The sequence below is a fragment of the Chinchilla lanigera genome, unplaced genomic scaffold (genome assembly GCF_000276665.1).
Source record: "Chinchilla lanigera isolate Chin_1 unplaced genomic scaffold, ChiLan1.0 scaffold00054, whole genome shotgun sequence".
NCBI lineage: Eukaryota > Metazoa > Chordata > Mammalia > Rodentia > Chinchillidae > Chinchilla > Chinchilla lanigera.
In genome coordinates, this window is record NW_004955455.1 from 11,927,858 (window position 1) to 11,944,615 (window position 16,758).

At 43.9% G+C, this 16,758-nt stretch overlaps 1 protein-coding gene across 1 annotated transcript in view; it reads right to left on the reverse strand.

Moving 5' to 3' along the window:
- The window catches only part of Tmem233 (transmembrane protein 233), a 38,901-nt gene extending 24,529 nt beyond the window's left edge, over positions 1-14,372 (reverse strand). The window contains exon 1 of the mRNA XM_005396526.2: positions 14,028-14,372. Within this exon, the coding sequence (XP_005396583.1) occupies positions 14,028-14,291 (264 nt within the window). The 5' untranslated portion in view covers positions 14,292-14,372. The remainder of the gene's footprint in view (positions 1-14,027) is intronic.
- Between the last annotated feature and the right edge of the window lie 2,386 nt (positions 14,373-16,758).

Below are 16,758 nucleotides of genomic sequence, written 5' to 3' on the forward strand. Positions count from 1 at the left end.
GAACTCATGAAGATCCTCCTGCCTCAGCCTCCTGAGTGTGTGCGCCACCATGCCCGGTTCACTATGCCTTGTTTTATAACAGACTAGGTTAATACAATAGTAGCTGAACCCAAAGGAAAATAAGGTTTATAGGGACCGTTCTGAGACCTAATTTTCTGAGGATAATACTACTTAGTATTATCAGCACAGGTTGGGTATGAAGCCTAAATGAGGTAACAGTGTAAGGGAGCCTCCCTCATTTCATTTAATTCTGAAAACAATGCAGAGGGTTTGGCATTAATATTTGCAGTATGTATGTGGGATAATAGGCTCAGAGAAGTAGGGTAAGGACTGAGCTGAGATTCAAACTCTGGAGTTAAGTTCAGAGCCAGAAGTAACATGGCATTTGCCTTTGAATCTGTCCCCAGGTCAGTGTTTCTGTTGGGGGCCAAAGGGGAGATACGTCACAAGCAAATATGGAAGGAGCTGTTTCACAAAACCTCTGCAACAAATGGACAGAGCACCCCAACACAGATCAAAAACCAGAGTAACAAGCAAGGCCTAGACAAACTGCAGATGGGGAGAAAAATGTTTGCAAATCACACATCTGGTAAGGGATTTCTATCCCTTATATGAGGGAATCCTTTATATCCTTTACATAAGGGAATACGTAAAGAACCCCTATAACTCAACAATGAAAACAATTAAAAGTATCCTAAGGATCTGAATAAGCAGTTCTCTGAAGATGATATAAAAATGGCCCAAAAGCACATGAAAAGATGCTTAATATTATTAGTCATTAGGGAAATGAAAATCAAAACCACAGAAAGACATTTGGATAGCTAGCATAAAAAAATGCAGACAGTAACATGTTATTGAGGCGACTGAGAAACAGGAGCTCTCATACAGTACTTGTTGGAATGTAGGATGGTGAAGCCACTTTGGAAACAGTCTGGCAGTTCCTCAAAAATTAAAGAAAGCTGGGTGTGGTGGTGTAGGTCTGTAAACCCAGCTACTTGGGAGGTTGAGCAGGAGAGTTTTAAGTTTGAGTCCAGCTTTGGCAATTTAGCGAGAGCCTGTCTGAAAACAAAGATTAGAAAAATGCTGGAGATGTAGCTCAGTATTTCCTGGAATTCAATCCCTGGTACTGCAAACCAAACCAAACCAAACCTCCAAATCCTTGTTTATGAATGTTCATAGCTGCTTTATTTAAAAGTGCTCCATCAGTGAACCGAAGGGCCAAAAAGCACATGAAAAGATGCTTAATATTATTAGTCATTAGGGAAATAAAAATCAAAACCACAGAAAGACACCTCTTTACCTTCATTGGGATAACTAGCATAAAAAAATGCAGACAACCCAATGTCCATCAGTGAAAGAATGGCAAAACAAATTGTGGCCTAGCCATACAATAACAGAATATTATTTCACCTTAAAAAGGAAGTACCCATACATATTACAGTGTGGATAGACCTTGATTATATTATAGAAAATGAGAGAAGCCAGATATAAAATATCATAGAGTATATGATTTCATGTATGTGAAATACACAGAATGGGCAAATCCATAGAGACAGAAAGTAAATTTGTGGTTGGTGAGGGGCACTGGGAATGAAGGGTGACTGCCAGTATACCTGGGGGTCATCTTGGGGGTGACGATAATTTATTGGAATTAGATAGTGATGAACAGTTAGTTCAAAATGTGTACAACCTTTTGAGCAACATGCTGAGCTGTATGTCATTACTGCTTATTTTAAAGCTGCAAGATCCAGGGACAGAGCTTTTGCTTCTTGAGGGCTCCAGTAGACAATGGTGGTTCCCAGAGAAATTGGTGGATCCTTGGTAAGAAAAAGTGGCAGAGCTTAGAAGCAGCCTGGGGGTTTCTGATGGTTACACCAGCGCCCACTGGAAGCAGCATTCAGATCAAGGAGGCCTCGCAGTTAGACTCGTAGGTGCACCTAAGAAACACCCCGTAAAACTAGAGAAGGGAGTGTCACGGGGAGTTGACCTGGAGCTGACCTAGCAGTCAAGGATAAGGGCCAGCCAAACCTGGGATGCTGTTGATTAGTGTACGCCCCATTTCAGCTCCCAGATCACTCGTGCCTGGGAAGCTGGGACTCAGACAAGAATAAAATCTACTTCTATAATGACCAAATTAGCTTAGAGTGGTTGTCCAGCTTGAAATGACGGTGGAAGGAAGAGCGGGTCATGAATTGGTGTTAATGTGAAAGCAGGTTGAATTCAGACCAGGGCAAAGGGAGATCTGTTAAGAGCTTTTGTGGGTCACACTAGTGGATGACAGAAGACCCAGGTCCTTAGGGGTGCTTCGTGGGGGAGTTAAACTCATTGTAAGTGGATGACATAGATGACGCAGTGGGCTTCTCCTTCTTCAACCTCTGTTGGCCACCATTTCTAAAGTAGAATCTCTTCTCTTTGCCACCTGCTCCCGCTGATCCATCTCTCTCAGAGCTCCCTGCTTATTCTCTTTGCAATGCCTATCACACTCTGAAAGGATTTTGTTTACTTGCTGACTTGTGTATGGTCTGTAGACATGCTGGAGTATTTTCAGCCTCTCTCTCATGCATGTTCATACAATGTGAGTGCATATATATGTGTATGGGGATACTTTAAATTGATAGAGAATGTTCAATTTCACTGCAGTTTTGTATTCTGTGTTTTCCATTTGATTTTTTAAGTGTTTTCCTATATCATAAAATTATTCCAAAGTGTGATGCTAGCAATTGTGTAATTTTTCATGTTTCCATTTCTATGTTAAACAGATGGGTTATAACATACTTGGTCAATCTCCTGTGTTGGAATCAATATTTATGTCTATCTCAAATTTTTCATATTTATAACAATGGCAACAGCACGTATTAACTAGGCAGTTACACTGTGCTAATCACTATGCTTTCATGTTTTTTCACTTGTAATTCACTTCATCACTAATGCTGGGATGAACATACCGTGTACAATATTATGCCGCTCTATTTGGTTATTGTTTTTCAATTTTAACCTCTTGGTGAAGCTGCCTTTGTATAGATCCTATGTGTCTTAAATTTATTTCTGGTATTTAAAGAACTTTATTGGTTATTGTGAATGTGCTAATACTGATTTCCCAGTTTTATTTTATTTATCTATTTGGTTTTTTTTGAGACAGGATTTTGCTATGTAGTGCACGCTGGCCTCTGATTCACAGCAATCCCTTGTCTCGGCCTCCTGAGTGCTGGCATTATAAGTGTGGGCCACCAATTTTAAAATGTGTTCCCTTTTATTTTGACCACCACTTCTCTCTTTTGAAGCTCTCCTCATTTTTTTTTTTTACCCTTTTATTTTTAGAACATATTTGGCCAGTGGGAAGTGGGTGAGAATTTCTCTTTTTCTCAGTCTGTCTCTCTTGATCTGTCTCTGTCTCTATAACTCTGTCTTTCTCTTTGTATCTCTCTATTTTCTGTCTCTCCATCTCTTTCACCTTCCCTCTGCCCTGCCCAGCTACCTGTAGAATTATACCAATGCCTGAACATAGTCTGAGGTCCTTTTGTCCAGATGTAAGAACTTAAAGCTTATATACACCAGTATTGTTTTAGATTCTAAACGTTGGCATAGGTTTCCATCAAAATAGCTTGATGTACGTGAGCACTTAGTACATATTTTTAGTAACAATCTCTGAGTTTTCAGATGACGCTGGGGTTTCTTGTTTAGATTTTGCTTGCTCCTAAGTTTCCACGCCTAAAGGTATGGCCGGGAATTCTGAGGCTGGGCTCCAGATCGCAAGGTGCATTTCCTCTTCATCATCATTAACTCATTCATGCTTATCTGTTTCCTCCTTGGACTTTCTGTCTTTTTTTTCCCCCATAAATATCTTCAAGGACGAATGAGAATTGTCCTTTTGCGTGTCTTTCAAAGCCAAAGGCTAGTGGGGAATTCTGCCAAGCTTGACTGAGTGTATTATAATGATGGGCCTCGTTATTGATGAGGCAAATCTATTAAAAGAGAAAGCTTTCAGAGCATCGAAGCTGTGTTCCTGGTATCAAAGGGCAAGACAGCCATCTGATTACAGTGATTCAAGGGACGAGACAATAAATTGCCTGGGGACAAGGGCTAAGGTATTCTATTTTTCCACTAGTATCACCTATCTGAGCCTCAGTTTTCTAATGGATAAATGGGGAGAGCAGCTTTCTTTCACACTTTGCTGAGATTTTGAGAGGGACAAGTGATAACTGTGTTGATATGAAAGTGTTTTAGGGCTAGGGATTTAGCTCAGCGGCGCAGCACCTGCGTGGTAAGCTCGAGGCCCTGAGTTTGATTTCCGGTCCAAAAAAAAAAGTATTTTAAAGACACACATATAAATGTTATAATAACAACAACAGTAACAACAGGTGTGCTACACTATTATAAGAAACATCCAGAAAAAAGAACAAATAAACTTATCTGAAAAGGGAGTTAAATATAGGAGTTCTGTCCTTCAGTTTCACTAAAAGGAAAAAACTATGCAAAGAGAAAAGAAAATAGAAAGAGAAGTTCCTCAATTTCATATGTAGGGAAAAAAAGAACGAGGGAAGAAGGAAAAAGGGAAAGATTTGGCAAGGGAGACTCATTAAAGGGAGAGATCTACAGAGAAGGGAAGTTTGGGGATGGCGCTCGCTGCAATAATCCCAATTTCAACGATGGCTCAATTCATTCTGTGAGAACCAATATGTCATTAAGAACCATGCTTCTTCCCAAGGTCTGTCTGGAGCACATTCCCCTTAAGATCAAGGATCTCCAGCAACGTGCTTAATAAATGCCCCCCGCCATAGTGTTCACAAAGAAGTCCCAGGACACAGTGGCTGACCAAGGCTCTGGGAAGCGCTGAAGGAAAGGGAATCATTACATTTCTTGACTTAGCCCAGAACTTCTCCATTCCCTCCTCCCGCTACCTCTCCTCCCGTTTGGTAAAATTTGTTAACATCAGGCAGAACCAGTTGTCTAAAGAAGCCCCATGTTGGAAAGTCTGGCTTAACTCTTGAACTTACAGAACTAGAGGCTGTTAGGTATGTTGAGGCTCGTGCTCGTGCTCTAAATGGATCACGTTTGAACAATGCGTTTTGAATTGACAAGTGTCATGCTTTGAACCAGGAAGCATAGAATAAAGACCAGTTTTCAAATATGTATCCATTGGTGTATCCAGTGTGAAGATATCGGTGAGGCTGTAGATCAGCCAGGAAAATGACCCCTGGGAACCAAGCTATGGCCAACCTCTCAGTGACCTCTGGTATTTGTCTAAATCTCCTGGACGCAAGGTACTGGCAGAAATGTAGACTATAACTAGAGAAGGAAAAGGAATCCTTAAAGAAAAAGGTAGGAGCAGATATAGGCTCATATAAATATTCATTCATTCATTCATTCTTCAAACATTGCTACATGCCGTCCATATGCTTAGCCTGGTACTAGGTGCTAGGAGTAACACTGCAATCTCCAAGAACTCACAAAGTCAGTGCAAAGAGGTAAAGACAGTCTGAGAAATGGGTTCAGATAACAGTGAGGCATACCTTGGGGGAGGTAAGAAGAGAAGGGGGAAATCAAACTAGGCTTCATTAAGGAGGTGCTTTTCCAAAAAAGCCTTGAAACAAAAGTAGAATATGCATTTAATAAAATCCCCAGGGGATTAAAATTTAAGAAGTATTTTTCTAGGGTATATACCTTGGCCTCTCCTTGATTTTTTTTTTTTTTTTTTTTTTTTGGGTCTTTTTGAGACAGGTTCTTGCTGTGCAGTTCAGACTGGACTTGAGCTCACTTTGTAGCCCAGACTGGTCTTGAATTTGCAACGATCCTCCTGCCTCAGCCTCCCAAGTGCTGGGATTACAGGCGTGTGCCACCATTCCTGGCTTTCTCCTTGATTATTTGGAGAATATCATTCTTCAAACATCGCGACATGCTGACCATATGCCTAGTGTGGTATTAGGTGCTAGTGGTAACACTGCAGTCTCAAAGAACTCAATATCCAAGATATTCTCCAAATAATCAATTGTCAAAACATACACATAAGCCAGAAATAGTTTGCTTATTAATGAATAACAAACTCCTCCTCTATCATGGTCTGTTTGGACAATTCATTCAGTAGCTGCTGTTTTTCTCTCTCTCTTTTTTGACATTAACCTGGGAGTGTTTAATAACTTTGGTCTGGTTTCTTTTTTCTTTTTTCTTTTTTTGTGGTACTGGAAATCAAACTCAGGACCTTGTGTTGCCAGGTAGGTGCTTATGCTGCTGAGCTATATCCCCAGCCTTAATAACTTTGGAAGGAAGGCTCTGTCTGGATTCCTTCCTTCCTTCCTTCCTTCCTTCCTTCCTTCCTTCCTTCCTTCCTTCCTTCCTTCTTTCCTTCTCTGTCTCTCTTCCTTCCTTCCTTTCATTCGTTCTTTTCAATATAGGACATTTCAAAGTTATACAAATATTGGCAGGGTAATTGTTATGGTTTGTGTCTTGATGTCCCCCGCAAAGCCTCATGCTGTCATGGGGCAGGTTTCTAGAGTTTATCATTGATCCATGGTCCAATGCTGGGATTATGGGTGTGAGTACTGCACTCATCCTGGGGTGGGTAGGCTGCATACAACATAAGGGATGGAAAGATGCTTGTTCTGGAGCTCCTCCCTTTTTTGTTCTTGTTGCTTTTGCTGTTTTCCACCGCCATGAACTGGTGCCCTCTGCCATGTGCCACTCTGCCTTGGAGCCAGTCAAGTATGGACTGAAACCTCCACAAACTGTGAGCTAAATAAACCTTTCTTTCCTTAATTCTGGACATCAGGTATTTTGTCTCAGCAATGAGAGAAAAGTAACTAACACAGAATATAGTGAATCTCTATGTTCTTATAACCTAGATGCAACAACCATCCATTGGTGGCTGATCTTGGTTTTTATATCCTCCCACAGTATTTTATGATAAATTCAGCCATTATAAAATTTCATCAAGAAATTCAAAAGAGTTTTAAAATGTATGGCCTTTCATAGGAACACACAGGTTGACATATTAAAATAAATATCATCTACAATCCAACAACCTAGGATGAAAGGACTCCCACAGAAACTTAAATTCTAGATCCCCAATTATCAACTGTCCATGGCCAGCCCCTCCCACACAGTGGTGAAATTTATGAAAGTAACCACAAAGGCAGGGGCTGCTTGGGTGACATGCAGATCTAGAAAATCTGTGGATATCTAGAAGACAACATTCAAACAAAGGCACACTTCAGACAATGTCATGATCATATGGAACTATTTGAATGTCCCTCAGAGATTTAAGCACAGAATTTATTTCCATGTTCTACCCTGGCCACTAAAAAAGAGGAAAATCTCCTCCCTGAACCTAATTGAGGTCCACCTGAGACACAATTCTGATGGATGAGCCATCCCTAGTGGAGCCTGGGTCAGATGGAAAGAGACTCGGTTTGGTTTGGCTTTCATCCTGTGAGTATTTACTTTCTTTTTGACCACAAACCTTGTCTTTCAGAGCAGGTGTGGTCAAGTTTAGGCCAGATTTGTGGCTTACTGTGCCAGCCCACAACCAGATAATAGAGTATGACAATGGCTTTGAATCAACCATCCATGATCAACTGTAACTTCTGTGGGCTTATGACACTGACTGCCTTCTTTTAAGGAATATTTCTCTTTGCTGCTTTTCTGGGTCGAATACTTCTTTTTCTTGTCCCATGCCCTTTATGGGAGTCATATGTTCCCATCAATTGCATGACTTCTTGAGCAAAGATATATGACAGGCAATACTTTCTGAGGTCTTCAATGTTTGAGAAGGTCTATTTTATCTCTCCCATAAATGATCATTTAGGTAGTGTAGCTTCAAACTAATTTTTCGGCCATTTTTCATTATTGTTCACCTTGCAGCCATTCTGAATCTATGTAGCATATTTCTTTTCTTTGGAGATTTGGAGAGAAATGTTATCCTTTAATATCTAAAATCCTACCATGATGTGCCTTACTGTATATCTTGCTTCATTCATTTTATCAGATATTAGAGGATCCTTTAAATCTGGATAGTCATGTGTTCAGTTTGGGGATTTTTTCCTATGTAATTTATTTGATAATTTTCTTTCATCCATTTTCTTTTTCTGGAACTTCCTGGAATGGTAGGTTACTGAGAAATACTCTCAAATTTATGTGTGGGGATGGAGGTTGTCAGTGACTGGGCATTCGCTAGGATGAATGGATGTGGACTTCAAGTCCTTAGGACTTTTGGAAGACTCCTAAAGGATTTTTTTTTTCTTTTGAACTGGTTACGTCTTGGAAATGCTCCAATCTCCCATCTGGATGTCAAAGTAGGGGAGTCAACGGAGGTAAAGCTTCCTTGTTCAACATGCTGACTTTTCATTAACCCCACTTTCAGTGTGGCCCCTCAACTCTCCTCTCAGCTGTGACTGGGTCTGTAGTCATTCTGTTTAATCTCAGAGGAGAGCAAATCTCTTGTCTTCCATCAGAGCTGGCAAGGAAGCAGTGCCTTATTTCTTGGTGTGGTAGATGATCTCTTGTTGTCTAATAACTTCTTAAACAGACTTTCACAGATTCCTTCTCTCTTCAATGCTATCCTTTATTCCCACCTTCAAAGGTGGTATCTTCAATAGGTTCTTCCAAGTTCTAAGCCTTCCTAGAGTTTTGTAAGGCAAACTGACTTCCTTTGTGGCTACTCTTTCTTCAGGATTTAGACTTCAGTGCTATCTACTCTGAAGTCAGTCACTGCTCAACCAGCCATTTTCCATCCTGTGAGGTCTTGTCACCTCTCATTTCTTCTCCCATCCTCCTAATTTGTCCCTGGGTGTTTATATCCTTTAAAAAATTCACTCACTATCCTTTCACTCCTCTGTGCTTAACCCAAAGTCGTCCTTGCTTATTTGTCTATGTTTTAGTTCCACATTAATATTTACCTTTAAGCTGCAACAAATGTTTATTCTAGTAACATGTTTACCGGCCCCTGCTTTTATCCTTACCAAATTTCCTAGTCATAGTGAGAACAAAACAAAAAAATCCTGCCGTTTAAAGGGCTAATGGCTAATATTCCTAGAATGTCATCATCATCATCCCCATCATCATTTAATTATTTTGGCTGTGTTTGATAGTAACCTGAAAATTTTATCATTTAATTTCCACAAATGGCCTTGGGTAAATGTCATCCTAACCCCCATCTTACAGGGTGGAAAAACCAAGCTTCAGACAGACTGAGACACATGGAATCCCTGATACAACAAATAGCTGTGTGGTTTCTAGACTGGTTCAGTAGGAGTAAGGGAGAAGAGGTTCTATGAGTAAAGACTTATAAGCCCCCCTCCATAATGATTCTGTGTCTATGATTAGAGCAGGCAGTGGGCTCAGTTTTACCAGTGATTGCCTCAAGAATTTAGTCTTTTTTTTTTGGTTCTTTTCTTGGTACCGGAAATCGAACTCACGACCTTGAGCTTGCCAGGCTGGCGCTGTGCCGCTGAGCTAAATCCCCAGCCCCAAGAATTTAGTCTTGGCACAGACTCTGTTATACATTCTCCTGTGTCAGGTAGAAAATTTCAGCTACAAAGTCAAAATATGGTGAACTCACCTTACATTGGACAATACTCCTTCAATTTGCTTGGGACCTGACTTCCTCCTGATTCAGGAGGACAGGGTCCTGATTTACTACTCTGTAAAAGAGCATACCAATGCATGGAACAGAGCTTGGCACATAATTGGTGCTCAGTAAACATTTGTGTAATGAAAGAACAACCCTTCTCTAGGATGGAGTTGGAGTTCCTTTTTTTAAAGGAAATTATGGGTTCCCTTTCAGAAAGAACCTCCTGAAATAAATGACCATGCAAGACAGGCCTGGAAGATGACCTGTAAGATGGCCTGTGCTCTACTCACCAAGCTGCGGCTCTGATGCAAGGCTGTCTGCATGGAGGAAGGGTACTGTATTCAAATTCACACAAAGTTGCAATACATGGCAGCCGTAGCTGAATCTGAGGAAAATTCTTGAGATCTGCACCCCTAAGGTGAGTACAGACTAAGTGTACTTTCAACAAGTAGACTGTCACAACATAGAGGCACAGAGACTCCGGTGTCTTTTGTATTGGTGATACCAGACCCAATGTTCCAATATGACAAGGTGTGCTATGGGGCACTCTTCTGTGGGGTGCTCCATCGTGACCCTAAGGATGCCGCTGGCACTTCACGGGGTGATGGGAAAAACACAGAAGCTCATGGCTTGAGAAGAACCTTCTGAAATATGTTTCTCAATGTCATGTTACTCTCCAGCATCACCACCAATGTTGTAATTTTATAGATCACAGTTTCATAATTTAATAAATAAAGGTGTTGATAATTTTGAGATTACTGGCATTTTTATCATCCTAGTAACTAGTAGTTTTGAGCCTTGTCAATATTTTCAGCACACTTATATTTACATCAGCTTGTATTATCTCATAGTATTTCTTAATTGAGGTGCTACTGGTATTTGGGGTGTGTCCATTCTTTCTTGGAGACAGGACATTAGGACTGTGGCTCTTTCCACCAAATGCCAACAGTGCCCATGTCATTGAGGCCACCACTGATGCTCCCCCACATTTCCAAATGTCTCCGTGGGAATGGTGCAAACCCCAGCTGAGACCCCCAGGCATACCACTGCCATTACACTTGTCACAACTTATGGATAAGCGAGATCTGAAGATACCCAGGACTGAGCAATAGAAGACATCTTAGGGAAAGAACACACCTAGCAGAATTAGGTGACCACTGCTGTGGTCTGAATATGGTGTGTCCCCTTCAAAACTCGTGCTGAAATTTAATCCCCATAACGAGCTGTTAAGAGGTGAGACCACACGGCCCCTTTAAGAGGAGATTAGAGATCTGCTCCCATGAATGGATTAATCCATTCACGTGACTAATAGATCAATGAATTAATGCAGTAGCTTGAAAGTGGGTCTGCTATAAAAACCAGTTTGTTTAGGTCTTTCCTGTGTTCCCTGTCTCTAATCGTGCGACTCTCTGTACCACTTGGGGACACCAGTGGCCAGAAGGTCATCACCAGAAGTGGTCCCTTCATGTTGGACTAGAACCCTGAACCGAAACAAACCTTTCTCTCCTTTTAAAAAATACTTTATCCATTCTGTGGTATTGTATTATTAGCAACAGAATAGAGACGAAGAGAGTCACCTTCTTCCTGCACACCTTGTCTCCTCCTCTTTGTCCTTTGCATTTGAGAATCTTTGTCATAAAATTTATCAAGCCCAGGTCTGTGCTGCTTCAGTGGGACAATATCACCGGTAAATTACAGAGAGAGCATACGTTAGGGAAGGTGTAGGAGGGACTATTTACAATTTAGTTTTCACTTGTTTGCTATTTTGCTTGTTTTCATATAAGACATATGATGCCTCCAGATTCCAGATCTACCCATCTGCCTGACAATTACTGAAATGCCTAACACAAGGCTGGGGGCTTCCTGTACTGTATTTTGTTTTCTTTTTACAACAGTTTGTTTCATGTACAACATTGTTCACAAACCCATTTTTATAGATGAACCAACCGAGGCTTTGAAAAGGTATGAAACTTTCCCATAGTCAGCTTTCTGCTTCCAGTGTCTGTGTTCTGGCTATAACACTGTTGAAAAAAGCTCAGGAGCGGGGCATGGTGGCACATGCCTGTAATCCCAGCACTCTGGGAGGCTGAGGCAGGAGCACTGCAAGTTTGAGTCTAGCCTGGGCAATTTAGAGATTTAGCAAGACCCTGTCTCAAAGTAAAAAAGGGCTGAGAATATAGCTTAATGCCAAGGCCCTGCAGTGAGTTTAATTCCCAGTTTTTTTTTTTTTTTTAAAAAGAGGCTAGGCTTAGGGAGTGGGATGAAGGTGTTAGAAAAAGAGGTTTCTGTCCAAAGTTTGTACAAGCCTTGCCCTCCAGGGAGCACCAAGCGGCATCAGTAGGATCCAGCCTGTCGGTACCACTGGAAGGTTGGCTCATTTTGGACCAATGAGGGGAGAGGCCTTTTCAGGCAGTTTTTCTAAGTGACACTGGGTAAAGGGTGAATTGGCTGCTTCTGTAATAAACAAGTGCCAGCCAGAGAGTCTGCTGCCGCCTGGAGGATTTGGCTGTCCCTCTTTCCCAACCTCTGCAAAACATCTAAGACCGGATGCTGGGGGAGAGGAAGGAAGGGAGGAAGTTGGCCTGTTGGTCCTAAGGAATCTGATGCCATGGCTTCTAGGGCTCCACTATGGGAAAAAACAGGACCAAAACGGATGTAAAGATCCATTAACACTATTCCATTCATTTCATAGTATTTCATAAACTTTGCCACCTGCCAGATTTTCTTCTGGGTGCTGAAGAAGCAGCCACCAACAGATCCAACAAATATCTCTGTCCTCATAGTGCTTACATTCTAATGAGGGGACACAAACATCTCCCTGTCAGATGAAGAGAAATACTTTGAGCCAAAGGCAACAAGGAAGGAAGAACTCAGCTTGTGGGGGCATTTTCATTTCTAACAGCGATCGTCTCTCGAAGTGATATTTGAATGAATAATAAGAACCACCCTTCCGGGTACAATTATCTCACAAATGCTCACAATAACCTGAAGAGATATGGCTCTGGTTAGTGTCATTTTATAAAGAAACTGAGATTCAGGGAGACACAGCGATTTCCGGACATGGTACAGCTAGCAAGGGGTGGTACTAAGATAGGGAACCCAAGCCACTGGAACTTCAGCGGCTGCGCTCTTACATGTGGTGCAGGCAGCCTAACCAGGTTGCGGAAAAGGCAATTTGCGGGTGCAAATGGAGCCTCTGGGTGCCTACAAGGTGACTTGGGTGGTACTCATGCGCAAATGTGAGCTGACTTGATGGGGCACAGGAGGGGTCCGGGTGCCCACAACTTTCGCGGAGCTAGACAAGAACAACCGGTGGCTGGGAGTTCCCTGGTCCTTGGCAAAGGAGTGGGCCAGTGGGGGAGGGAGCGCAACCGCTAAGGTTGTTCCGGGACAGTGCAGGTTGAACCTCACCCCGCCGCCAACCCAGCTGCTCCAGTCAGTAAGGGAAGACCTCGCGGGCGCTCTTCGCCCTCCTGGTGGGGTTCGCGCGGGAGTTCCTAGCACAGCTGAAGAGGACGGTGGAGCTGTGACACGAGCTATAGGCGAGGCCAGCGCAAGGAGGGCGCAGGGAGCGGCACCCTGCGTGGAGTCCCCGGTGTGTTCCCAGGAAGCCCCAGGCGCAGGACGCAGGGGAAGGCTCTTGGGAGTCCTGGGTTGGGACGGGGTCTGTGTGCAGCAAATGGGTAGGAACTACGACGTGCTGAAGCAGACGGAGTAAAAGAGAGGCGGGGGTGCATCTCGCTGGTGAAAGAGGTGTAAGGGGTGTCCAAGAAGGACCTGGGGAGGAAGCGAGTGAGTCAGCTTCTCGCGCACTGAAAAGGTGGTGCTAAAGGGCATAGGAAGAAGGGAGACGGTACTGATGCCAGAGAGAGAGAGAGAGAGAGAGAGAGAGAGAGAGAGAGAGAGCGCCAAAGCGCGGGATCTGGCGTGAAGGAACCGGAGTCGAGGCGCCCGGGGACCCTTCCAGAGTAGTGGAGGCGGTGCCCTGGGCGCAGCAAAGCTAGACAGGCGCGTAGGTTAAGCCAGTGTCTTTCCCGGGCCCTGGAGAGCCCCAGAGCGGCGCCTGAGCGCCCAGAGAACTGGGCGTGCCGTTGGCTGCTATCGTTGTGCGAGTGTCGGGCTCTACAAAAGTGGGTTGAGAAGACCCAGGCGAGCGCCTAGACCCTTGGAGGAGGCGGGGAGAGGCAGCAAAGTCCAATAAGAACTTTCCCGGGTTAAAGAGGGAGGGGCGCAGCACGGGCGCTGAAAGAGGCGTAAAGTTAGCCTGGGCGAGGGTAGGTCGAGGTTCTGAGCCCCACAGAGGGTGCCTAGGAGGGGCTGACGGCTGGGCCACAGTTGGGAGAGCCCGGGAAGGTGTGCAGGAGGGCCGGGCGCGGAGGTGGCTAGGAAGGGAGCCGCAGAGAGCCCTCTGGGTTCCTAGGAAGGGTCTCTCCCTCCTGGCGGCTTCTGGCCCCAAACCACTCACCATGATAGAGAAGACCAAACCCACGATGTTGATGGGGTACGCGGGGCAAAAGCAGGAGACGATGGTGAGCCACAGGTAGCTCCTCGGCATGGGCATGTCCTCCTCTGTCTTGTCATCTTCAGTGTTGGCCTCCGGACTGCTGCTGTCCAAAGCCCCCTTGAGGTCCGAGCCGGGGGCGTACTGAGACATGGGCGAAAGTGGTGGCGCAGGGAGGGCTGAGGAGCGCACGGTGGGCGCGGGCTGCGGCTGTGGCTGCGCGCTCATGGCGAGGCTCTGAAAAAGCCGGCGGCAAGGGGCTCCAGGGAGATGTGACCTCAGCCCTCTTACTTCCTCTGCCTGCACCCGCCCAGGCTCAGGGACCAGGTCCAAGAGCCTCCCTACAAGGAGCGAGGGAGGAGGGAGGGAGGCAACGAGGAGAGGGGAGGAGGATAAAGAGAACCAGTCACCGGGGTAAAAAAGGGAGAAGCTTTGGAAGAGTGCACTCCGGGGGGCACACGGCACATCCAGAGACCACCGGACAGGTGCGGACTAAGAGGTCTGCAAGCAAAGGGCGGAGGGAAGGAGAAGCAAGCTTGTTTAAGTTTCAAGTTGGCCAGCCCTTGTGCTGAGGACGGTCAGCTCACTTTTTTTTGTTGTTGTTTGTTTGTTTGTTTGTTTTTTTTCGGTACCGGGAATTGAACTCACGATCTCGCGCTTGCAGGCAGGCGCTGTGCCCCTGAGCTAAATCCCCAGCCAATCAGCTCACTTTTAAAAGCCACTAGATTTGAATGCATTGGAAGGGACAGGACCCACCTATGCATTCTGCAACAGATTTCCTATTCTTTCCAGACTTCCCAGGGTGCTCAAGAGTTAGGGACTGCCCTGGGAACTCCCACTTTTCCCAAATGTGGAAACAAGGATTTCTCTCCACTTTTCCACCTATACGACCCTTGGAAAGAAAAGCCAGTGTATCTGAAGTCACACAGGAGGGAGGAGAACTGAGGCTCTGAGCTCAGATGAAGCTGGAAATCGTCGTATGAGAGATCAACGGTCTCAGGAAAGTCCCGTCATCTTGCTGGGCGCCAATTTCTTATTTGAAAGAAAAGGAATATTAATAGTCCCTTCCTCACAAGATGTGGTGAGGACCTTATGAGAGTTCATTTATTTTTTATTTTATTTTTTTTTTGGTTTTTTGGTTTTTCTCCGGTACCAGGAACCGAACTCACGACCTTGCGCTTGCCAGGCAGACGCTTTGCCGCTGAGCTAAATCCCCAGCCCTGAGAGTTCATTTAAACCAGGCAAATCTCTGTCCTCCATAAATGTTAGCTTTTATTAGGGTGCTGTTCCCCCAAACAGTTGATTATAGTGTATGTCAAAATTGTTATTGGGGTTGTGGCTCAGCAGTTGAGTTCTTGCCTTGCATACACAAGGCCCTGGGTTTAATCCCCAGCACCACAAAAACAAACAAACAAACGAACAAAAATAAAACTGTTACTTAGTGTTGCAAATATTTTACCTGAAATCTGGATATCCTGAGCTGGCAGGATAATAAAAATGAAAAAATAATTTTACGGTGCACAGTCTAAAAACAGTTGCTCACATCATCATACTCAAAAGCATTAATCATCCGCTTCACTTTCTTAAAACATGAAATGATTGCCTGGGATGTTCTCATTTATCCACAGGGCCATATTTATCTCTCCTTCATTGGCTGCCTCAGAAAGCGGACCTTTCTGCTCCTATGTGTGTCAGCACATGGCACAGTGGCTACTAGCAGGTATATGCTTAGTGTAGCTTGCTGCATGAACACTCAAAGATGGACTACTGTTTTCTCCATTGTTTCTTCTTCACCGTTTTGGTTAGTTAATTCAAGTTGGGATGAACCAAAAGATTAGACAGCCTTTGTATCGGCTGGTCCCTCTCCTTGAAACGCTGCTCTCCCAGGCTTTTGTATGGCTTTTCCCTTCTTATTCTTCAACTGTGAGTTTAAGTGTCACTTCCGCAAAGAGAGGTTATTATAGTTTATATCTAGATGTTCCCCAAGAGCCTCATGCAATCAAAGGCAGTGCTTTTGGAGGGAAGATTGTGGGGGTAGCAGCTGACTTGCTGTTGGTGGCAGGGTCTGGGTGTGTGGCTAGAAGGATTTTGCTCCCTCTGAGATTTTTCGCTTGCTCTCTGGTTCCTAGATGCCAGGAGGTAAGCATCTTTCTTTTGCTCAGTCCCTTCATGCTGTCTCTATGTATGAGCCTGCTGCACATGGACTGGAACTTTTAAAACGGGAACCAAAATAAACCTCTTTCCTTAAGTTGTGTTACGTATTTTGTCCCAGGAAAGAGGAAAGTAACTAAAACAGAGTGTTTGGATTTGTCTAGCGTAGATCAACTGAGGATGTTATATTTTACTAGCTTTGGGCTTTCCTTTTGGTGGCGTGCATCACAGTTGTCACTGATTCAATTACTCATTCACTGCCTGCTCTTTCTCTAAACTGTAAGCTCTTTAACTCATTCACAGTTGTGTCTCCAGTGCTTACAATTGTTCTGACACATCACAGGAATATAAGAAATATTTATGGAACGAATGGACCAGAATTACCCGGGATATTGAAAAACAACTTCCAGGTCTTGGCCAAGAATGATTTGAATTAGAATTTCCTAGAATAACACCCCAGGAATCTGCAACTCTTTAAGACCTGAGAAATCTGTACTTTTAGAACACTCCCTGGTAATTCTGATACAATGGGCAGTTTCTTACA